The sequence below is a fragment of the Hipposideros armiger genome, unplaced genomic scaffold (genome assembly GCF_001890085.2).
Source record: "Hipposideros armiger isolate ML-2016 unplaced genomic scaffold, ASM189008v1 scaffold_209, whole genome shotgun sequence".
Lineage (NCBI taxonomy): Eukaryota > Metazoa > Chordata > Mammalia > Chiroptera > Hipposideridae > Hipposideros > Hipposideros armiger.
The window spans coordinates 491,008-511,635 of record NW_017731559.1 but is presented as its reverse complement, the minus strand read 5'-3'; the positions used below and the strand labels follow the sequence as shown (position 1 = coordinate 511,635).

General features: G+C 35.2%; 1 protein-coding gene across 2 annotated transcripts in view; it reads left to right on the top strand.

Annotated features, from left to right (window-relative positions):
- Nucleotides 1–20,628, top strand: part of USP14 (ubiquitin specific peptidase 14) — a 42,584-nt gene that overhangs the window by 12,596 nt on the left and 9,360 nt on the right. For both annotated transcript variants that reach the window (XM_019653860.1, XM_019653861.1), the window contains exons 4-13: nt 290–394; nt 1,155–1,258; nt 2,056–2,114; nt 4,920–5,050; nt 8,325–8,405; nt 8,921–9,006; nt 10,556–10,670; nt 14,298–14,363; nt 14,518–14,610; nt 16,190–16,318. In XM_019653860.1, coding sequence (XP_019509405.1) covers nt 290–394; nt 1,155–1,258; nt 2,056–2,114; nt 4,920–5,050; nt 8,325–8,405; nt 8,921–9,006; nt 10,556–10,670; nt 14,298–14,363; nt 14,518–14,610; nt 16,190–16,318 — 969 coding nt within the window. The remainder of the gene's footprint in view (nt 1–289; nt 395–1,154; nt 1,259–2,055; nt 2,115–4,919; nt 5,051–8,324; nt 8,406–8,920; nt 9,007–10,555; nt 10,671–14,297; nt 14,364–14,517; nt 14,611–16,189; nt 16,319–20,628) is intronic.

Genomic DNA, 20,628 nt, shown 5'->3' with positions numbered 1-20,628 from the left:
TTTTTTTTTTTTTAAGAATTCAATGATTTTTAGTGTATTTACAGAGTTGTGAAACCTTCACCACAATCTAATTTTAGAACATTTCAATCACCCTGAAAGAAATGTGTGTCACTTTTAAAATCACTCCCTCTTCTCACCTTCAGCTCTAGCAACCACGAATCTATAGATTTACCTTTCCTGGCAATTAGAAGGCATGCAATATGTGTTTTTCTATGTCTGGCATCTTTCATTGTACGTAAACTTGATCCACTTTTGAGCATTTTTATGAAATTAATTTTTTTTAAAACAGGGAATGACTCTACTAATGATGGGATCAGCGGATGCTCTTCCTGAGGAACCCTCAGCCAAAACTGTCTTCGTAGAAGATATGACAGAAGAACAGTTAGCGTCTGCTGTAAGACAAACCATATTTTATGTGTTTGATAACTACTTTTTATTAATAGAAGTAGTTACTAAGGTGCCTTTCAGAAAGTAGCATCTGAATGTTTTGAAGGTTTAATAGTTAATATCAAGATGTTTTAAGCAGTAAATAAATTTCATTTTTGAAATTGGCTTAAGGGTCCTTCTATAATTGGATTATTTATTATAAAGTCAATTAATGACTAATAAATATGTGGTGGGTACTCAGCACTATTTAAGTGTTTATTTTTTATCAGAAAACAGGTTCAGAATGGTTAAGTAGCTTAGATGCTGGGATATTTAAATTCTTAAAACCTTCCATGTTAAAAATACATACAGTTTATGCTTAATTTAAATGCAGCGTTGGTTTAGAAACTGGCCAACACATACTTGTCAAATGTTATTACTATATTATTTTTACCATCCAGCATTTATATAGTACCATTCCTTTTTTTTTTTAAGAGTTTCTATGTATGTTTGTTACCATGTTCTAATGATAAGCCTTGAAAGGGAGCAGGACGGATATGACTGTTCTCTAATTATTTTCAAGAAGGGAATTAAAACATAGAATGATTGTCATTATGATACAAGTAAAACAACTTTTTGTTGGGGAAATAAAATATGTTACTTTAGGGTAAGGTGGAATATAAATTGGTATGAGCTGGTAAATTGTACTTGCTTCAAAGGGTGAAATTTAGTGATTTATATATGCTATGTCATTTTGTAAAAATGATTTAATCCTTTTTTTTTATCAGATGGAATTACCATGTGGATTGACAAACCTTGGTAATACCTGTTACATGAATGCTACAGTTCAGTGTATTCGGTCTGTGCCTGAACTCAAAGATGCCCTTAAAAGGTAAGACAGAAGAGAAATGTTTTAAGTCTTCTTTGGGTAAGGGAGTTTCACATTTGGTGAGTAGTGTTGTTTTGTATACATATATTTTTAGCAGCTTTATTAAGATATAATTCATTTATTGTTCAATTCATTCTTTTAAAGTGTTCAATTAAATGGTCTTTATTATGTTCACCATCACCACATCTAATTTTATAATATTCCCCTCTCCCAAAAGAAACTTCATACTCATTGTCAGTCACTCCTTATACCCTTTCTACCTGCAGTTCTAGGCAACCATTAAACTGCTGTTGGTCTTATAGGTTTGCCTATTCTGTACATTTCATATAAATGGAATTATAACAATATGTGGTTTTTCGTTACTAGCTTCTTTTATTTAGCATGTTAGTGCTGAATGTAGGTGTAATGATTTTGATTTAATGTTTTAGCTCTAATGCCTTTTTTCCATTGTTTCTGAAATTGGATTTTATTTTCTTTGTAATAATGGACAGTAATGTGTACTTTTTTGTTTTACATTATTATCAGAAAATGTTTGGTATAGATGAGTTAGACAAGGGGAAAGAATGAAAGAATTTAAAGTAGGTTTTATTCATTTAAGTTTCCTTTTTTCTAAGTGCTCCTTTTTTGCCCATATAATGCTTAAAGGAACAAGACCAGAAGAGAAGAAAATAGAAAGGTCAAACAACTCTGAGAAACTTGTAGTTGAGGGTGTCATAATAAGTCCTTTTAACTGTTTTATTCCCATTTGAGTTTCAGAATGAATTGAATCCTATTATTTAATTCTGCCTTACTGTCCTTAGGTATGCTGGTGCCTTGAGAGCTTCAGGGGAGATGGCTTCAGCACAGTATATTACTGCAGGTCAGTATCTTAAGCATACTACTTTTTGAGAGGAAGTATAATATTCAATAAATGATATTTTTCACTCAGAGTTTGTTTCGTACCTTTCAGTTTACAAAACATGTTTTATAAAACATTACCTCATTAAAATAGGAGTACTTATATTAAACAACTTGGAGCATACTTTATTATGCAAATTATAAACTAGTGATGTGTGTCCTTTCTGAAAAACAGTCTTTGCATATTTTGGGTTAAATTATAATTTTGGCTTTAGGTTCTAGTAGTAAAGTAGGTTTTGTTATAGTTGATGTGATCATTATAAAAGAGAGTCTCAGTGGGTATTAGTGTAAAAAAGTGGCATATGGGGAATGAGGAGAAATAGAAATTCTTAAAGGATAGAAATAACTTATTTCTTCATTACATGAGTCCATGTTCCCTTATCTCATTTTGGGACAGTTTTACAAACGAGCACTGTTAAATCATTGGGCTAGGTTGATAGGTTTTTACAGCCATGTTTTTTTTTTTTTTTTAACAGCTTTATTGAGATTTAATTCACATACCATACAGTTCACCCATTTAAAGTGTACAATTCATTGTTGTTTTTAGTATTCAGAGTTGTGCATCCTTCACCACAATCAATTTTAGAACATTTTCATCACTCCAAAAAGAAACTATAACCTTTAGCAGTCATCACATTTTCCCCTCACCACTCCCAGCCCTATGCAACCACTAATCAGCTGTTAGCCCCTATAGATGTGCCTATTCTGGACTTCTGATATAAATGGAATTATACAATATGTGGTCTTTTTTTGAATGACTTCTTTCACTTACAGTGCTTTCAAGGTTCATTCACATTATAGCATGTATCAGTATTTTATTTCTTTCTATTGTTGAATAAGATTGCATTATGTGGATATACCACATTTTGTTTATCCTTTTGTCATTGAAAGACATTTGGGTGGTTTCCACTTTTTGACTATTATAAGTATTGCTATTTGTGTACAAGTCTTTGTGTGGACATATGTTGTCATTTCTCTTGGGTTAATATCTAGGAGTGGAATTGCTGGGTTATATGGTAACTATATTTAACCTTTTGAGAAACTGCTAGACTGTTTTTTAAAGCAGCTGCATCATTTTACATTCCTCCCAGCTTGTATGAGGGTTCCAATCTCTCCATATTCTCACTAACACTTGGTATTGTTTGTCTTTGATTATAGTATTTTAGGGGTGTGAAGTGGTATCTCACTGTAGTCAACCATTAACTTTTAATACTATAAACAGTAAGTTTCTTTGCATCATTTGGAGTTAGAGAGATTTTCTTCTTTTTTCCTAAAAGTAGATTATTTGTTAAAATGAAGTTTTTAATGAGAAAATGTGATCAATTATATCTAGTTCATTTGATTGCTTGGGTATCTAAGAGTAACCCAGAATTTCAACAACTTTTTTGGTGTCATAGGCTTATAGTATTGATGGGATGAAAAATACTGTTCTTTTTAAACGTTTTTATTTTGAATTAAATATAGATTTACAGAAAATTTGCAAGAATTCACCAATTACGAATTTTTTTGTAACATTTGGTTCATCCTCTGTAATGCATGTTGTTTTTTTCTGAACCATTTGAAAGGAAGTTGCAGACACCATGTCTTTTAGTCCTGAAAACTTCAGTATGTGTTTCCTAAGAGTAAGGACATTCATAAACCACAAGACTTCTCATTATTCAAAATTTGGGCGGTTCACACTGATAACAGTACTCTAAAATACAGACTTTATTTACATTTGCCAGTATTGCCCATTGTAAAGTTGTTTTTCTTTTTTGCTTCAGGAGCCAATTTAGGATCACACATTGCATTTAGTTGTTGTCAAGTCTCATGTCATTAGGCTCTTTTAAAAATGTGTAGTGTGTTTTTGACCTTTTTTCAAACTAATGAAATACTTTGAGATACTCTGTTCATGGTATATGTTAAATAATCTTAAATCATCTTTTTTTTGAATAGCATGTACTTTAAAGTGTTATTACAATTTAGGTTTTAAAATTTTAAAAAAATAATTAGCTTGGTAGGAATGCTTAAATTGCAGCCTTCCCTCCAAAAATATTTTTTAAACAATGTGTTTAGTTTTATTCAGGAACATTTTATTGAGAACTTGCTTTGTGCTGAGACCTTGGAGTATTTGCTGGGTTTCAGTTTGTATGATATACAGACAATGATATATAGACTGGTAACATTTCAGATCTTAGTTAAGTCGGATAAGCTAGATTAGCGTTTTGCTGTACATGAAATAAGGACAAGGTGTGATAGGTAGAAATCAGTGGAGGAAAAAGTATTCTGAACTCCCAAGAGCAGATTTTGAAGAAGTCAAATTAGTTTTGGTTTTTAGCTGTTCAGTAGAATAAGGAAATATGTTTAAGGAGCCAGATTTCAATATTCAGGAGTTCAGTAGATGAGAACCAAGTATGGACCTAAACTGGTGACCTGATGGCCTGAGAACAGCATAGTGGCAGAGCAGTAACATTATGCCTGTTTGATCCTTGACAAAGGTGGTTTTCTGTATTGAATGAACATACCCTGCTTTGTTTGGGAAGACAAAGGCTGGCAAAAGGGCTCAGAAGTTGTTTATAGTTCATGATTGCATTATAAAGCCTTCTGATGACTTCTTTAAAATTTAAAAACAAATCTGTTTCTTATTAGGAATCCAACAATTGCAAAGAGAATAGATAGAAATAGTTATTAAGCAGTTTTTTGTTTATAGTAATTGAGATTTGATTTATAGTAGCATGTATTAAATATGCTCTTATTTTACTAAAACACTGTTTGCTTTGTTTTTAAGCCCTTAGAGATTTGTTTGATTCCATGGATAAAACTTCTTCTAGTATTCCACCTATCATTCTACTGCAATTTTTGCACATGGCTTTTCCACAGTTTGCAGAGAAGGGTGATCAAGGACAATATCTTCAACAGGTAATCAGGGCAAGGTTCTTGGCTTTCATTTTGTAAATGTAAAACTTAGATTTCCTATACTTACCATACTTACTGGAGTATATTTGGAAATACAAATATCAGTCCTCTGTAGTTCACATCGCTATTATCTCTTGCCTGGAGTGGTGCAGTAGTCTGTTAACTGATTATCTTGCTTCTGCTTTTGTCCCTCTACAGTGTTTCTCCCATTTAGCCCCCAGAGTTCTTTCTAAGATTATGTTAGTCCCTTGTTTAATACTTCCTAGTAATTTTCTATCCCTAAATAATAACCTAAATTCTAAATAATCCTAAATAATCTAGTTCCTGGGCTACCTCTCTGAACTCATCATGTGCCACTCTGCACCTTGCTCACTTCTCTCCAGATGCATGGTCTTCTTGCTGTTTTTTAAACCCTCCAAGTATCCTCTTTCTGCAGGGCCTTTGCTCTTGTTCCTTTGGCTCTCAGATAAATGCTTGGCTTTCTCCCTCACCTTCAGGTCTCATGGCTCAAATAGTCAAGGCTTTCCTTGACTATCCTGTTAAGGTAACACATTTCCTTCCCCTGATCACTTTCTGCTCCCATATTGCCTTTTTTTTTTTTNCCACTGCCACAGGGACTGCAGCCTACACCGTCGCCGGCGACTCATGGCAGCCCAGCTCCAGGTTGAGCTGTTGTTCAGCATCTTAGCTGTAGAGGGCGCAGTGTCACTGGCCCTCATATGTGGGATCTGAACCGGGGCCCTCTGGTGTCCCAAGCCAGTTCTTAACCATCGCGCCACTTGGCCGGCCCTATTTTTATTTTTTAAACTTCCTTACACTTTTCTGTGTTTCATGTGTTCATGTCTTCCAGTTAAGATACTAAGTAAGATGTTCACATTTCTTTTTTTTATGACATTTAGGGTGATAGTGTCTTCCTTGTTCTTCTATTGTCTGGAATGTTACATATATATTGAATATAAGTATTCCCTTAGGTTAATGATGTGTAGAATTATAAAATTGGATATTTTGAACTTATTGATGTGTTCGGTTTGATATTTTCCAATAATGGAGATTGCAGTGCTCATGAAATATTTCTATTCACATGTAAATAATGGTTACAGTTACATAATAGACATTCACAGAAAGAATCTTATCAGTGCTTTGTTTGTTGTGGGAAGAAATTATACCAACTCAATGTTAATAATGATCATTTGAAGAATTCCTTCCCCTCTAATATTGTAAACATTCTCAACTTTTTTAATGGCAATATTAATTTTTTCCCTTAGCTTTATTGATATATAATTTATATAGAATAAAATTCACCAATTTTAGTATACAGTTTGATGAATTAGGTTAATTTTGTACAGCCATGTATCCACCAGTGCAATTAGAAACAGAAGTTCCAACACTCAAAAAAAGTTTACTCCTGCTCCTTTGCAGATAAGCAGGTGAACTCTGGCCTGAAGCAGCCATTTTAGTACATTTTTTTTTTTTTAAGAATTCAATGATTTTTAGTGTATTTACAGAGTTGTGAAACCTTCACCACAATCTAATTTTAGAACATTTCAATCACCCTGAAAGAAATGTGTGTCACTTTTAAAATCACTCCCTCTTCTCACCTTCAGCTCTAGCAACCACGAATCTATAGATTTACCTTTCCTGGCAATTAGAAGGCATGCAATATGTGTTTTTCTATGTCTGGCATCTTTCATTGTACGTAAACTTGATCCACTTTTGAGCATTTTTATGAAATTAATTTTTTTTAAAACAGGGAATGACTCTACTAATGATGGGATCAGCGGATGCTCTTCCTGAGGAACCCTCAGCCAAAACTGTCTTCGTAGAAGATATGACAGAAGAACAGTTAGCGTCTGCTGTAAGACAAACCATATTTTATGTGTTTGATAACTACTTTTTATTAATAGAAGTAGTTACTAAGGTGCCTTTCAGAAAGTAGCATCTGAATGTTTTGAAGGTTTAATAGTTAATATCAAGATGTTTTAAGCAGTAAATAAATTTCATTTTTGAAATTGGCTTAAGGGTCCTTCTATAATTGGATTATTTATTATAAAGTCAATTAATGACTAATAAATATGTGGTGGGTACTCAGCACTATTTAAGTGTTTATTTTTTATCAGAAAACAGGTTCAGAATGGTTAAGTAGCTTAGATGCTGGGATATTTAAATTCTTAAAACCTTCCATGTTAAAAATACATACAGTTTATGCTTAATTTAAATGCAGCGTTGGTTTAGAAACTGGCCAACACATACTTGTCAAATGTTATTACTATATTATTTTTACCATCCAGCATTTATATAGTACCATTCCTTTTTTTTTTTAAGAGTTTCTATGTATGTTTGTTACCATGTTCTAATGATAAGCCTTGAAAGGGAGCAGGACGGATATGACTGTTCTCTAATTATTTTCAAGAAGGGAATTAAAACATAGAATGATTGTCATTATGATACAAGTAAAACAACTTTTTGTTGGGGAAATAAAATATGTTACTTTAGGGTAAGGTGGAATATAAATTGGTATGAGCTGGTAAATTGTACTTGCTTCAAAGGGTGAAATTTAGTGATTTATATATGCTATGTCATTTTGTAAAAATGATTTAATCCTTTTTTTTTATCAGATGGAATTACCATGTGGATTGACAAACCTTGGTAATACCTGTTACATGAATGCTACAGTTCAGTGTATTCGGTCTGTGCCTGAACTCAAAGATGCCCTTAAAAGGTAAGACAGAAGAGAAATGTTTTAAGTCTTCTTTGGGTAAGGGAGTTTCACATTTGGTGAGTAGTGTTGTTTTGTATACATATATTTTTAGCAGCTTTATTAAGATATAATTCATTTATTGTTCAATTCATTCTTTTAAAGTGTTCAATTAAATGGTCTTTANATAGTCAAGGCTTTCCTTGACTATCCTGTTAAGGTAACACATTTCCTTCCCCTGATCACTTTCTGCTCCCATATTGCCTTTTTTTTTTTTTTTTTAATAATCCTTTATGTTATATTTTATCTATGTTTCCCATTAGGACTTTTTCTATTTTGTTTATTGTTATGTATTCCTAGTGTCCAGAATAGTAAATATTTAGCATAATTAGGAGTTCAGAAACATCTTTTGAATGAATGAACAGACTATTTTGGAATTTTTCATTGTTTTGAAGATACCTAATGTATCTTAATATTTTAACAGCTTTCCCTTCTCTAAAGAAACTAGTTATTTTGGAAGACTTCTATAGACCAAACACTGTCACAGCCAGGTTTACTTACTGTGTCATTTTTTAAATTTAGGATGCTAATGAATGTTGGATACAGATGATGCGAGTATTGCAACAGAAATTAGAAGCCATAGAGGATGATTCTGTTAAAGAGGTAATTGAAATATATTTGTGATTGTAGAATTTCATTATACCTTGATTCACCCCCACCCCAAAGACTTGAAATAAATTCATCTTAATAGACAGACATGTATTCTTGAATACTATTTAGATGCTCAATTTGTATTTGGAATTTGAAAGATTGCATTTCACACTTGAATTCAGTTTATTTTTATTAAACTTAATATTATTGAACATCTGTAGTCTTTTTTTTTTTTTTTTTAAGCTGAGCCATCCTGCCATCTATTGGCAGCTCAACGGCAGCTCAGTTCGGGCCGGGAATCGAACCAGCAAACCTGTTGCTCTTTTGCAAGCTCTTAACCAACTGAGCCACTCAGCTGGCCCTCTAGTCTTTTGGTAATGTTTTTTGAACAGTAGAAGGATTTTACGGAAAGGGATTGCATTTTGAAAAGCTTAAATATGTATTGCTAAACTGGATTGTGTGGAGGAAATGTACATTAATATCTTTACAGTGAAATTGGAATTTTTATTTTATTTTAATTTTTGCAGACAGATTCTTCATCTGCATCAGCTGTGACACCTCCTAAAAAGAAAAGCTTAATTGATCAGTTCTTCGGGGTTGAGTTTGAAACTACGTATCCTTGTGAGCCAAGATATGTATAAACTACTCAACTTACACTAGCAGTGAATTGGTATATATACTGGTATATGACTGATTGGAGTGGTGGGTAGGGTATGAAAAAGTATTCTTCAGAGGTTATGATGTCTAAAAAATATGGAAATTGGGAATTTGGAAAAATAAGCCCATTGGAATGATCTTGAAGTTTAGATAAATGTACACTTAAGGATATTCATGATTTTTTCCTAAGAACATCTTTAGCAGAGTCTACCTCATTAATTTGCCTCATAGAGAATTAATTTTTAATTGTATGAAATAGAGTGTATGAATTATATACATGAGATTGAACCAACTCATAAAACTAGAATTTAGGGAAGCTCTATTTTGAAGGTGATGGGCAGAAACTTAGAAAAGATTTCTGTTTATCTTTTGGTTTTTAAGATCATATAAATAGCAACTTATATTTGTTTAGAGTTCATTCCTTTTTTTTTTAAAGGTTTTATTGGGGAATTAGGGGAGGGGAACAGCCAAGTTGTTGTCCTTCAATCTTAGTTGTGGGGGCACGCAGCCAGCTCAGCTCCAAGTCTAGTCGCCATCCTATCGGCAGCTTGCAGCCGCTCAGCTCAAGGTTCTGTGCTCAATCTTAGTTGTGGGTGGGCAGCCCACCATCCCATGCAGGAGTCGAATCAGCATCCTTTGTTGTTAGGAGCACGGGCTCTCACCAGCTGAGCCATCCTGCCACCTGTTAGCAGCTCAGCTTGGGCGCAGCTCACTGGCCCATGTGGGAATCAAACCAGCAGCCTGTTGCTCAGAGCTCGCTGTCTTAACCAACTGAGCCAATGGGCCAGCCCTAGAGTTCATTCCTACCCCCCCCCAAAGATTTTATTGGGGAATTGGGGGAGGGGAAGAGTGTTGGGGAATCGGGGATGGGGAGCAGACAAGTTGCTGTTCTTTGGTTCGTCAATCTAGTTGTGGAGGACGTCGCCTCACTGGCCCATGTTGGTATTATCATTGTGCTCTTCCCGGGTGAGGCAGATCGGTCGCGGGCCTCTGGACGGCTGTTCACAGCGGCTCTTGGCAGCTCACACCAGCTGCTGGCCGCTCACGCTGGCTGCCGGCCACACACTGTAGTTTATGGCAGCCCACTGCAGCAGGGGCTGCAGCCTATGCCGTCGCTGGTGACTCATGGCATCCCAGCTCCGGGTTAAGCTGTTGTTCACCATCTTAGCTGTAGCTGTAGAGGGCAGTGTCACTGGCCCTCATGTGGGATCCGAACCGGGGCCCTGCTGCACAGAGCTGGTGTCCCAAGCCAGCTCTTAACCAATGCGTCACTTGGCCGGCCCCTAGAGTTCATTCTTTTAACATAGATTCATTACTTAGTATTGTTGGTAAGTGAATGAACATTTTTAAGTATGTTGAAATAATTCTCTGTTGGGAGACCACAATATTTTAAATACTAATGAATGATGCTATTAACTTTAATAGCATTAGGATAACTTATTATATTCAAGATTATATGATAAATTGAATGCCTGTGAGTATATTCCTTATCTTATTTTGCAAAGAATGAAATGTACAGAATCTGAAGAAGAAGAAGTCACTAAAGGAAAGGAAAATCAGCTTCAGCTTAGCTGTTTTATCAATCAAGAAGTCAAGTATCTTTTTACAGGACTTAAATTGGTAAGGACAATTAGAGTTGATCTTCATTATTCACGGATTCCATATTTGCACCTACTTGCTAAAATTTATTTGTAACCCCACCATCAATAATTATGGTGTTTTCATGATCATGTGAAGACATGCTCAGAGTGGCAAAAAGTTTTAATTGCCTGACACATACTTTCCCACCTGAGGTCCAGAAAGGTGATGCTCTGACTTCTTGTTTCAGCTGTCATACTGTAAACAAGTGTCCTTTTTGCAGTCATTTTAGTGCCACATTTTTCTGCTTTTTGATGATTTTGCTGTTTAAAATGGCTTGCAGGCATAGTGCTGAAGTGCTGCCTAGTGTTCTAAGTGCAAGAGGGCTGTGAGAGAAATAAAAAGAAAATAAATTTTCTTAGCTAAGCTTCGTCAGGGATGAGTTTTAGTGTAGTTGCATGTGAGTTCCATGTTAATGAATCAACAGTATATATTAAGTAAGGTGCCATTATATAGATTGTATTGATTGGTTGAGTAACATGTGACTAGAGGGTTGCAGAAAGCCTCAGGGTATTATGATGCGGGTATATTAATAATTATGCAGTATAAACGGGTTGTACTGTGCAAATCAGGCCATATAGTCATTCTACTATTTTACTAATATTGCAGTTGAGGTCCTAGAGTTTAATTTAAATGACTTAATTGATGTGTGGCAGAGCCAGCTCTAGAACTTGCTTCTCTAATTATTTAGTTATCATTCTTTCCCCGATGCCATACTAAAGATTGTATTCTAATGAGCAGATTGATAAAATAGAATGGTTTTGCTTGCTAACATTAATTTGATATGGTTTGTGGAATATGCAGAGCTTTTGAAGGATAGGTGATGAATTAGAGAAGGGATTACATTGATAAACGATGTAAATTTGGGATAAGATGGGTTAGGGAAAGGGTGAGTAAATAGATGTAAGAAGCAGATAGATACATAGTGATATTCTTCGCTGTGTGACACTGAGAGGAGAGGTGTGGTGAGAGAAGTTCATTTTAAAAGCATTACAAATACTAGCTAACCACCAGGAGCCCTAGGACATAAACGTATTATGACGTGCAAGTTTCAGGGCATCAAAACATGAAGTATAAGTGTTAATTGGAGAGTATGGAATGGAATGGAATGTGTTGGCAGGGACTCTCCAGGATGATCGTTTCATCACAATTATTATTTTTTTTTAACTTTCATTGATTTTATCTACTGTTATTCTGTTTTCAATTTCACTGATGTGTGTGTGTTTTTTNCTGCGTAGATTTCCAAGGGATTTTTATGCATTTTGTTTTCAACTTTATTTGAATTATGAAAGCGCTACTTTGAAAGTATGATAGGTATTTTAAATAACTACCTTTATAAGTCTCTTTACACATTTTTTTTTCTTTCTGGTTTGTATGTAGGATGTTAAATTTCCTCTTATGTTGGATGTGTATGAACTATGCACACCTGAACTTCAAGAGAAAATGGTCTCTTTTCGATCAAAATTCAAGGATCTAGAAGATAAAAAAGTGAATCAGCAGACAAAGACAGTAGGTTCTAATTACTGATTTTCTAATCTTAATATTTTGATATCCAGTGTTCAGCAATTATTAATATTGTTAATATATTAGTAAAAATGAATGACTCTGTATTTTATTTAGCACATACACAAGTTCCACATAAATTGATGCAAGCCTCGAAACTTTTAGGTGTATTTTAGCATAAGAAAAAGAACTATAGTTATGATAAATGGGTCCTTTATAGGAGAATAAACATAATATTTTTTTCCCCTATCATCCGCAGCTTATGTTCCTTTTCTATTTAGCCCCTCAAAGCACTTCACATAAAATCTTACCTAGTACTTTCCAGCATATTTTATTATTTTCCTTATAAGGCATGGAGTTATCTCCATTTTTAGATAGAATTGGTTGTACAAAATATTGATTCAGTTATTCTCACTGTGACAACTGAGTCATATCTTTTAATAAATGCTGCTGGTATGCCTGTAACTGCTAAAATTATAACCTTAGGAACTTTATGTTTAACAGATTGTATTATTTTGGGTTCAGATAAAGTGCAACTGAATTATTATATGTTGGATTTTTTTTCTTCCAAAATGAAAATGGTATTTCCTAGTAACTAGAAAGATTTCCAGTGTGATATTATAGTCTATCAAATTTTAAAGTTAGTGGCTGCTGGCCGCTCACGCTGGCTGCTGGCTACACATGGTAGCCCATGGCAACCCACTGCCACAGGGACTGCAGCCTACACCGTCGCCGGCAACTCAAGGCAGCCCAGTTCCAGGTTGAGCTGTTGTTCAGCATTTTAGCTGTGGAGGGCAGTGTCACTGGCCCTCACATGTGGGATCCGAACCAGGGCCCTCTGGCGTCCCAAGCCAGTTCTTAACCATTGCGCCACTTGGCCGGCCCCCGTTTCATCACAATTTTATAAAATTCCAGGAAAACTCAGGATGGCTCAACTTAGAAAAATAAATAAAATAAAATTCCAGGAAAACCAAATATACTTGGAACTTCTAGCTAATAGTGGCTTGGTAATAATAGGTATAGCTTACCTGATGAATAACATTGTATGAGATACTCTTTTTTAAAAAACATATATTCGTGAGATTTTGTATTTATTGTCTTGGTAATTTTTTAGATGTTTTATCGTCATTTTTTTCAGATTATTCTTGAGTAATTGGTTTCACATTTCTTTACTTCATTGTTGCTGAGTAAACTTGACTAAATGTTAAAAAGGCTACTTCACAGTGATTCTTTTTGTAATGTGATTAATAAATTTTAAAAATCAAACTAACAAGTTTTTTATACAATTATAACATGCTTAGAGTAAACATGAACAGTAAATTGTTTTAAATCTGTATGTTTGTGTTCTCAAAGCAGAGCACATTAGTAGTGCTATTTTATTGATATTAGAAATAGGTAATGTTTATCAAACATAGAATATATGCTAGTTTTCCAAGTTTTCTACATGTACTAATTATGTAATTCTAACAACAGAACTATAATTAATATAGGTACTTTTGTCACCATTTACAAATGATGTCCAGAAGGGATAAACTAGCTTGCCCAGTGTCCCACAGCCTGATAAGGAATAGAAAGGCAGACATGATCATTAAGATACGTAAAACGGCCAAAGGCTTTTTCATTCATTCATTAGAGTAACATGTTTTCTTTGTTATGACTTATGAAATTTAATAATTAATTGGTTTTGGAAGGCTTTTATACATAAAGCATAGAACACGGGCTTCCTACATTCTCTTAATTTCCCTCTAATGTAAATATTCTAATAAACCATAAGTAGAGGGATGCCATAAAAGGTTTTCTTATGTTATATAAAATGCAGTATAAACTCTCAGAATCTGAGTAACATTTGGGTCATAATTAAAAAACTTAAAACATTTACATGCCAATGAGTTCACACCAGTATAAATTTTTTGATGGCTTTTAAGAACTGAACCATATCTAAAAGTCTTCCCACATTGTCCTCATTCATATTATTTCTCATTGGTATAAGTCCGTTGATGTACATTGTCTATTAAGTAGTACTAACTTTTAAAAGAAACAAGTGTGATTATTGCAGAAAAAAATTCTTTAAAACTAATGTTTGGTTTTCTGTTACTTTTTTTTTAGCGACTTCAGGAAGAAATCACCAAACAGTCTCCAACATTGCAAAGAAATGCTTTGTACATCAAATCTGTAAGTTGTGCATTCCTTTTGAAATTGAATTCCATTTCATTAAAAGTTTTCTAGTTAGTTAATGTTGCCCAGTTTTTGTTTTTACCAAACCAAGGAATTAAAAACTTGTGTGGTATTTGCATGTAAATAGAATTTCTTTCCATTTTCTCCTCAGTCCAAGATCAGCCGGCTCCCTGCTTACTTGACTATTCAGATGGTTCGGTTTTTTTATAAAGAGAAGGAATCTGTGAATGCTAAAGTTCTTAAGGTTAGTAATGAACTCTTTAGTATAATAAAAAGATTAATTATTCTTGGAAGGCAATCCCTAACTTACAGTAGGTTTCTTTATTTCTTTGGGGATAGCCTTTCTTTGAAATACTATAAATAGGGAATTAAAATTTTTATTTTAAGATTTTATTGGGGAATTGGGGAAGGAGAACAGCCAAGTTGTTGTCCTTCAATCATAGTTGTGGAGGGCGCAGCTAGCTCAGCTCCAAGTCCAGTCACCATCTGGCTGCCCCTTGGCAGCTCGCAGCCGCTCAGCTAAAGGTGGTTCAATCTTAGTTGTGGTTGGGCGTAGCCCACCATACCATGCGGTAGTCAAACCGGAAGCCTTGTTGCTAAGAGTGCACTCTGTAACCACTGAGCCATCTAGCCGCCTGTTAGCAGCTCAGGGCAGCTCAGCTCAAGGTACCATGTTCAGTCTTAGTTGTGGGTGAGCGTAGCACACAGTCCAATGTGGGGGTTGAACCAGCAACCTTGTTAGGAGCACGTGCTCTCACCAGCTGAGCCATCCTGCCACCTGTTGGCAGCTCAGCAGCAGCTAGCTGGGCGCAGCTCACTGGCCCATGTGGGAATCAAACCGGCGACCCTGTTGCTCAGAGTTTGTGCTCTTAACCAACTGACACTTGGCCGGCCCCATAAATAGGGAATTTATTAACATTAGAGATATGGTTCTTAACCAAGATGTGCATTAGACTTGTCTGTTGTCCTTTTTATTTTGAATCATACACATCCCTGGCTTCTCCCCAACCCCCAGCATCTGGTAAAGTAGTCAACATTTTTCAAAAGATTTCCAGATAATTCTGATGGAATTATCCAGAAACACTGCCCTAGACCAGACTCTCAGCTCCAGAGATACTGATCTAGTAGGTTTGGGGTTAGAGGTGGGGAGGGGACAGTAGAGCACACTGTAGTCTGTTCTAGGCGGTTCCTTTTTTCCAAGTGAAAGGAGAGTGTTAAATTATTGTGCCCAAGAAGTAGCTGTTGTTGAACTGGAGCTCTGCTACATATCCAGTCTCTGATCTTGAAGGAAGTACTGTATATATAATTCTAGTCTATTAAGCTGAAATTCATAATACTAGTGTTAAATGAGAAGGCTAACTGTAGTTGAAGTATCTACTAGTGTATCTGTTATTGAACTATATCACTGTTGTTTCTATATAAAATTGTATTTCAAATTTCAAAAAGTCGTATGTGACCCCATTTGTAAATGGACTCCACTGCTGGTTTTAGATATCCATTATTTTTACAGCAACTGGTCTGATATTTCTGAAATGCTGCTTTTGTCATATAAATTTTGGTAACAACTCTGTGGTCAGTTACATGGCTTAAAATGTTTAATGGAAAAAAATGTTAAAAAATTTTTTACCTTAAAGTTAGGACCAGATTGAGGATAAGCACTATGATGTTTTTAACTGCGTAGATTTCCAAGGGATTTTTATGCATTTTGTTTTCAACTTTATTTGAATTATGAAAGCGCTACTTTGAAAGTATGATAGGTATTTTAAATAACTACCTTTATAAGTCTCTTTACACATTTTTTTTTCTTTCTGGTTTGTATGTAGGATGTTAAATTTCCTCTTATGTTGGATGTGTATGAACTATGCACACCTGAACTTCAAGAGAAAATGGTCTCTTTTCGATCAAAATTCAAGGATCTAGAAGATAAAAAAGTGAATCAGCAGACAAAGACAGTAGGTTCTAATTACTGATTTTCTAATCTTAATATTTTGATATCCAGTGTTCAGCAATTATTAATATTGTTAATATATTAGTAAAAATGAATGACTCTGTATTTTATTTAGCACATACACAAGTTCCACATAAATTGATGCAAGCCTCGAAACTTTTAGGTGTATTTTAGCATAAGAAAAAGAACTATAGTTATGATAAATGGGTCCTTTATAGGAGAATAAACATAATATTTTTTCCCCCTATCATCCGCAGCTTATGTTCCTTTTCTATTTAGCCCCTCAAAGCACTTCACATAAAATCTTACCTAGTACTTTCCAGCATATTTTATTATTTTCCTTATAAGGCATGGAGTTATCTCCATTTTTAGATAGAATTGGTTGTACAAAATATTGATTCAGTTATTCTCACTGTGACAACTGAGTCATATCTTTTAATAAATGCTGCTGGTATGCCTGTAACTGCTAAAATTATAACCTTAGGAACTTTATGTTTAACAGATTGTATTATTTTGGGTTCAGATAAAGTGCAACTGAATTATTATATGTTGGATTTTTTTTCTTCCAAAATGAAAATGGTATTTCCTAGTAACTAGAAAGATTTCCAGTGTGATATTATAGTCTATCAAATTTTAAAGTTAAATTCTTATGTAGGTTACCGTGTGTGTGTGTGTGTGTGTGTGTGTGTGTGTGTGTGTGAGAGAGAGAGAGAGAGAGAGAGGCAATTTTTAAAAAATGAAACTATTTTGAGATAATTGTATCACATGCAGTTTTAAGAAATGATGCAAAGATGGCTCAGCTAAAAAAAAAATAATGCAAAGATACCTGGAGCATTTTTGCATAGTTTCCCCAGTGGTAACATCTTGCAAAACTATAATACAATATCACAATCAGGATATTGACATCGATGCAGTTCAGATACAGTACATTTCCCTCACCATAAAGATCCCTCATACGAGTATTGCCCCATTGTAGCCAAACCCACTTTCATTTTGCCCTTACCTTTCCTTAATTCCTCGCAACCATCCTCCATTTCTATAATTTTGTCATTTCAAGAAAGTTATAAATGGAATCATACATTATGTAAACTTTTGGGATTGACTTTTCTCACTCAGTGTACTTCTCTGGAGATTAATCCAGATTGTTTCATGTAGCAGTATTTTCTTTTTTTTATTGCTGAATTCTATATGGATAAGGATATACCATAGCTTGCTTAGCCATTCACACTTTTGAAAGACAGATGGATTGTTTCCAGTTTTGTCTATTATGATTAAAGCTGCTGTAAGCATTCATTTACCAGTTTTAGTGTAAACTTAAATATTCATTTTTCTGGAATAAATGCCCAGGAGTATAATTGCTAGATTGCATGGTAGTTGTATACTTAGTTTTTAAAGAAACGGTCAAATGTTTTCCATAGTGGCTGTCCTATTTTAGGTTCTAATCTGCAGTATATGACTAATCCACTCTTTCTGCATTCTTGCCAGAATTTGGTGGTGTCACTTTTTTATGTTAGCCATTTGATAGGTTGGCAGTAATATCTCATTCTGGTTTTAATTTGCATTTCCTTAAGTTGAACTTGTCTTCATGTGTTTATTTGGCATTTGTATATCCTCTTTGGTGAAATACCTCTTCATGCCTTCTACCCATTTTCTGATTGTGCTGTTTTTTTACTGTTGAATTTTGAAAGTTCTTTATATTCTAGATACTAGTCCTTTGTTGGATACATAAGTTGCCAGATATTTTCTCCCAACCTGTAGCTTTTGTAGCTTTGTCTTTTTATCCTCTTCACAGGGTATTTTGCAGAGGGAAAGCTTTTAATTTTGATGTAATTCAGTCTTTTTTGTTGTTGTTGTTGTTGCTTTTGGTGTCATATCTAAGAAACCATTGCCTAGCCAAAGGCCATGAAGATTTATGCCTATGTTTTCTTCTAAGAGTTTTATAGTTTTAGTTCTTCCATGCAGGTCTTTGATTTATTCTGGGTTAACTTTTGTATGTGGGATCAGGTACAGGTCCAAATTCATTCTATTACATGTGAATGCCCAGTTGTCCCAGCACCATTTGTTGAAAAAATTGTTATTTTCCCATTGAATGGTCTTGGCATCCTTGTAGAGAATCAGTTGACCATAGATGTGTATTTCTGGACTCTCAGTTTTATTCCACTGGTTTATATGTCCTTATGCCTGTACCACAGACTTTTTTAAAAAAGATTTTATTGGGCAATTGGGGGAGGGGAACAGCATTGGGGAATCAGGGAAGGGGAACAGACAAGTTGCTGTCCTTTTGTTCTTCAGCCTAGTTGTGGAGGACGTTGTTTCACTGGCCCATGTTGGCATCATCATTGAGCTCCCAGGTGAGGCAGTCGCTCACTGGCCTTTGGATGACCGCTCATGGCAGCTCATGCTGGCTGCCAGCCACACACTGTAGCTTACAGCAGCCCACTGCAGCAGGGGCTGCAGCCTATGCCGTCACTGGCGACTTGTGGCAGCCCAGCTCCAGGTCGAGCTGTTGTTCACCATCTTAGCTGTAGAGGGCACAGCGTCACTGGCCTTCATGTGGGATCCAAACCGGGGTCCTGCTGCTGAGAGCTGGTGTCCCAAGCCAAGTCCTAACCAACGTGCCACTCGTCTGGCCCTGTGTCTAATTTTATTGATTTCTACTATTATTTACTTTATTCTGCTTGCTTTGGGTTTATTGTGCTCTTCCAGGTTCTTAAGATGTGGGAACTTAGGTTTTTTTCAGATTTTTCTCTATTTTCTAATGTATGCATGTAGGGCTATAAGTTTCTCTCTCAGCAGTGCTTTTACTGTGTCCTACAAATTTCATTATATTGTGTTTTCATTTTCATTCCGTTCCTTGTATTATTATTACTTTTTATGTCCCTTGGGACTTCTCTTTGACCTTGAGTTATTTGTAAGTATCTTTGGTTTCCAAGTGTTTGGAAATTTTTGTTATCTTTCTGTTATTGATTCTAGTTTGATTCCATTGTAGTGAAAAAACATGTTTGTCTTATTTAAATTCCTTTAAATTTGTTGAAATTTGCTTTATGGCTCAGGATGTGATCTATCTTGGAATATTTTCTGTGAGTACTTGAAAAGAATGTGTTTTCTGTTATCATTCTGTAGATATTGATTAGATCCAGTTGGTTTTAGATGCTGCATTTTTCTATAACCTTGCTGTTTTTCTGTCTAGTTCTATTGTTGAGAGGATTTGTGAAGGCTTCAACTAATATTGTGAACTTGTGTGTTTCTCATTCAGTTCTGTCAGCTTTCACTTTGCTGTTTTATAGCTCTTTTATTTGGTGCATATACATTTAGGATTGCTTTGTCTTGGTGGAATGACCCTTTTATTATACAACATTCCTCTCTATTCCTGGTAATTTTCTTTGCTCTGAAGTCTACTTTATGAAGTCTACTTTATTTGATATTAATTTGCTACTGCTGCTTTCTTTTTGTTAATGTTTGCATGGTATATCTTTTTCCATCCTTCTAAATTAAATTTCCCCATACTGTTATATTTACAGAGTTTCTTACAGACAGCATATAGTTGGGTCATGTTCTTTAATCCATCTGTTAACCTCTTTTTATTGCTATATGTAGACCATTTACATTTAATATAATTACTGATATGTTAGTGCTTAAATCTATCTATCTATCTATCTATCTCATCTATTTTTTAAGATTTTTATTGAGGAATTGGGGAAGGGGAACAGCCAAGTTGTTGTCTTTCAATCTTAGTTGTGGAGGGCGCAGCTAGCTCAGCTCCAAGTCTAGTCGCCATCTGGCCGCCCGTCAGCAGCTCGCAGCCACTCAGCTCAAGGTGCTGTGTTCAAGCTAAGTTGCTGGTATCCCATGCAGGAGTCGAACCAGCTCCTTGTTGTTAGGAGCATGTGTTCTCACCAGCTAAGCCATCCTGCCACCTGTTGGCAGCTCAGTTCAGGTGCAGCTCACTGGCCCATGTGGGAATCGAATTGGTGACCCTGTTGCTCAGAGCTTGTGCTCTTAACCAACTGAGCCACCCGGCTGGCCCTAAATCTATATTTTATTTGTTCTGTATTTTTGTTTCTCATTTTTGCCTTCTTGTATGTTACTTGAACATTTTTTAGAATTCTAATTTGATTTATCTATAATATATTTGAATGTATGTCTTTGTATAGCTTATTTGTCGTTGCTGTAGGTATTACATTATATACAGTAGACCCTTGAACAGTGCCAGGGCTTGGGGTGCCAACCACCCATGTGGTAAAAAATCTTTATATTAAGTTTGTCTTCTGCATGCATGCATTCCTAACCACAAGTTGACCATGAACAACGCGG